The sequence below is a fragment of the Rhinoraja longicauda genome, chromosome 7 (assembly GCF_053455715.1).
Source record: "Rhinoraja longicauda isolate Sanriku21f chromosome 7, sRhiLon1.1, whole genome shotgun sequence".
Classification (NCBI taxonomy): domain Eukaryota; kingdom Metazoa; phylum Chordata; class Chondrichthyes; order Rajiformes; family Arhynchobatidae; genus Rhinoraja; species Rhinoraja longicauda.
Window position 1 is genome coordinate 14,867,202 of NC_135959.1, and position 3,846 is coordinate 14,871,047.

General features: G+C 40.2%; 1 protein-coding gene across 1 annotated transcript; it reads left to right on the forward strand.

Annotated features, from left to right (window-relative positions):
• The first annotated feature begins 725 nt into the window (after nucleotides 1–725).
• LOC144595469 (BTB/POZ domain-containing protein KCTD21-like) lies at nucleotides 726–2,804 on the forward strand. The gene is made up of 2 exons (XM_078402983.1): nucleotides 726–786; nucleotides 2,052–2,804. The coding sequence occupies exon 2, from the start codon at nucleotides 2,073–2,075 to the stop codon at nucleotides 2,802–2,804; it is 732 nt and encodes a 243-aa protein (XP_078259109.1). The 5' UTR covers nucleotides 726–786; nucleotides 2,052–2,072.
• The last annotated feature ends 1,042 nt before the right edge of the window (nucleotides 2,805–3,846 follow it).

Below are 3,846 nucleotides of genomic sequence, written 5' to 3' on the forward strand. Positions count from 1 at the left end.
AACCAGCATCTGCAGTTCCTCCCTACACAACTTAAAAATATGATTTTTAAGAGTCTGAAGAAGGGTCTCGACCCAAAACATCACCCATCCCTTCTCTCCAGAGATGTTGCCTGTTCCTCCGCTGAGTTACTCCAGCATTTTGTGTCTACCTTAAAAATATGATTGTTTCCACCCTTTCCTGATTGTGATGAAGGATCCTTAACCTCAAATGTTAATTCTGTTTCTCTCTCCACAGTTGCTGCCTGACCTGCTGGGTAGTTCTGCTACATTCTGCAGAACAATTACTTTGCAGATGAACTGGTTTTGGACGAGGTGGTGCAGCTGTTGGAGTAGTTTTATTGCACAACCCTTTATTTGAGCAGAAAAGTAGTAACTGTTTGCTGAATGATTTACCTAATACCTTCCAGAAATGTTACACAATTCCTGTACATCAGGTTTGTTTTGAAATGACTTAAACCGAAGTGCATTATGGGAGAAATTAAAATACCTATCTCAGAAGGCTGTTCCTTGCAACCTTATGTGTTGAAGGTAAGTTTTGGAGTTCCTATATTGTCCTCGCCCCGTGTAAGATTTCCTTGCATTTTTCAAGAACCCTTCAATTAGATTTAGTAACTGGCTGGATGTGTTCCAAAAAGATAGTTGTGCAAGAACGTACACATTGGAATAATCGCATGATAGAAAAAATGTTTAAACAGGTGTGTAAAATTCAGCATTCTGGGTGTGGCCTTCGGTTTTGTTGCTCCCTTTGAAGCTGTTAAATACAGAATATTTTGCGATTTTTGGTAGGTAAGTAATATGTGTAATTGAAAAGATTTCCAAATGCAAGAGTTAGTGGGCAGAGATAATATTGAAGCATTTTGTAGTGTTTTAACCATAATTCCTTTAAAAGTACCTTGTCGCATTCAGTATATGAGAGGATTCCTTTTTTCTAGATTAATTGGACTTTTCAAAATTCGTCAAACACCAAGCAATTTGTGAAGTGAACTATATAATTTTTGCCGATATAATTTTTTGTACAGGTTTTTCTTGAATCTTTGTTATAATCTTCACCAGCATGACACCTTATGCAAACTCTGGTTAAAGACACATGAATGAATAAACAGCCTTTCGCTCCTCTGTGAATTTCTGATTTGTAAACTTCGTGGCTCAAATCCATTGTGGCAGTAAAATGATAATTTCCACCCAAGTTCATCAAAATAGTATTTTTGTCCAATGTTGGATGTAAACATCATTGCAGCCATTGCAATAATATTTGAATGGGATCATATATGTCTCAACAATAAAAGATGTGGAGCAACATGGCAAAAACCTGTCTGGCGAAAAAAAAACTGACTGAAGGATCTTGACCCGAAATGTCACCTATTCCTTTTCTCCAGAGATGCTGCCTGACTTGCTGAGTTACTGTAAGTATAAGAAAATAACTGCAGATGCTGGTACAAATCGAAGGTATTTATTCACAAAATGCTGGAGTAACTCAGCAGGTCAGGCAGCATCTCAGGGGAGAAGGAATGTGTGACGTTTCGGGTCGAGACCCTTCTTCAGACTGAAGTCAGGTGGGCGGGACAAAGGAAAAGATATAGGTGGAGACAGGAAGATAGAGGGAGATCTGGGAAGGAGGAGGGGAAGAGACGGACAGAGGAACTATCTAAAGTTGGAGAAGTCGATGTTCATACCACTGGGCTGCAAGCTGCCCAGGCAAAATATGAGGTGCTGTTCCTCCAATTTCCGGTGGGCCTCACTATGGCACTGGAGGAGGCCCAAGACAGAAAGGTCACACTGGGAATGGGGGGGGGGGGAGTTGAAGTGCTCGGCCACCGGGAGATCAGTTTGGCCAACGCGGATCGAGCGCAGGTGTTGAGCGAAGCACTGCAGCTTTTCGTATCTATCTTAGTTTAGCTGAACCACTTTCTCCATGATGTCTGCAAGCTCTACTCATGACATGTTATAACAGTAAGTGCCAGAATGTAACAGTCTAGGACATAACAACAAAGGTAGTTTTATTTTAAACTTTCAGATACTTTTTGGATCCCATATTTTCCTTTTTCTTACAGAGATTAATTTAAGACTTCACCATGTCTGATCCAATAACGCTGAATGTAGGGGGAAGATTGTACACCACTTCCCTGACTACTTTAACTTGCTATCCAGATTCAATGCTTGGTTCAATGTTTGGCGGAACATTACCCATTAAAAAAGATTTACAAGGAAACTGCTTCATTGACAGAGACGGAAAAATCTTTCGCTACATCCTGAATTTCCTTCGTACATCACATTTAGACCTTCCAGGTGATTTCCAAGAGCTGGGTCTTCTGCACAGAGAAGCTGACTTTTTTCAGATCCAACCTCTGCTGGAAGCTTTGCAGAACATCAAAGCAAAAGCTACTAAAGTGAGAATGAATACAATTCTTAATATTGTTTTTGACTCCCATTTACATAATATTGGTTCTTTTCCTGTAAAAATTATGAGTGCTCAAGTGTTTTCTACATCGTGTGCACTATTGAAACTCCTAAACTCCAAGTTCTACTATGCTATTAATGGGGAGCGCACACCTGTAGACACCAAAGAAGAGAATCAGAACTTAATTTCCTTGGAATGGGTTGAAAGTGGCTTAAATGCAATGGAAAGCCAGTATTTGATGCAGAATTGGAAAAGCCTCCACATCTCGGCGTCTCACCGGAAAATCAAAAATCTGCAAATGTTTTTTCAACAAGTCATCAAAATAGCGATGAATGGCGGATTCCTCCTTCATTCCTTTCCCACCACTTCATCCAGCCCAGTAATTATGCATTTCACTCAGTGCTGATAAAATGGATGCAGGTCCCAATATTTGGGTTTGAAGCAAAATTGAACAGCATCCCTTTTTACAAAGAGCTGAATCGTTTTCCATCCATGTGCTTCAAAATAAAACTCATCGTGAAAAATGAATGGTATAAAAATTGTTTCTTTTACTTTGTTGGTTGAATTATGATTGATTTGTTCACAGTAAACTTCAACAACCTGTATTTCTGTAGTTCAATTGACATGGTCAAATACCCCAAAGTCTTTAACGTCGGTTCATATCATATTTGGTTGATAATCGAGATTTGGTCAAAGGGATCAATTTTCAGGAACATTTTCGAAGTAAAAAATGAGACATGTGGTGAGACAAATCAGAGCTTCAAGTCTAGAAGATATAGATCCAGGCATGGAGCTACGGTTGAAAACCAGCACCTTGCACATTCCACTTAAATTGCTCAACACCACAGCACCTCACTCATTTGGGTAATAACTCCGTAGCCATGGATTAATTACAGACTGCAGTTGCCTACCTATTACACAAAGTGCTCAGCAGGTCTGGCAGCATTTGTGGAGGGACAGACAACGTTTTGGGTTGGGATTCTATTTAATTCTTAAGAAGCTGCCTGACCCACTGAGTTCTTTCAGCACTCCACTACACGAAAAATGGAGGAACAGTATGTTATATTCCACTTGGGTAACTTACAACCTAATGGTACGAACATCGAATTCTCCAATTTAAGAAAAAACACCACACCACAATTTTGTTCTCTTCTTTCACCACATCCTCCAACGACTCTGGTGCATACCCATTCTCTTCCACCTATATCTCTCCCTCTGGCTTTATATTTCACTCACCCTATTAATACCTTTTTGTCCCCCTTTCATATCAAGGGGGAGGGGAGGGGGGAGTGAGGGGGAAGGGAGGGGGGAGGGGAGTGGGGATGGAGAGGGTGCTGCACCAATGCAGGAGAGGTTTAGGCCCAACGGGTCCACTTGGTCTAGTAATAAATAAAAAGAACAATTATTTATTTTGCAAATATTTGAAACATTTTACAATGAGCAAAATA

What these genes read in the sequence shown, in the direction of transcription:
- LOC144595469 (XM_078402983.1), top strand. Translation starts at nt 2,073, where the DNA reads ATGTCTGATCCAATAACGCTGAATGTAGGGGGAAGATTGTACACCACT.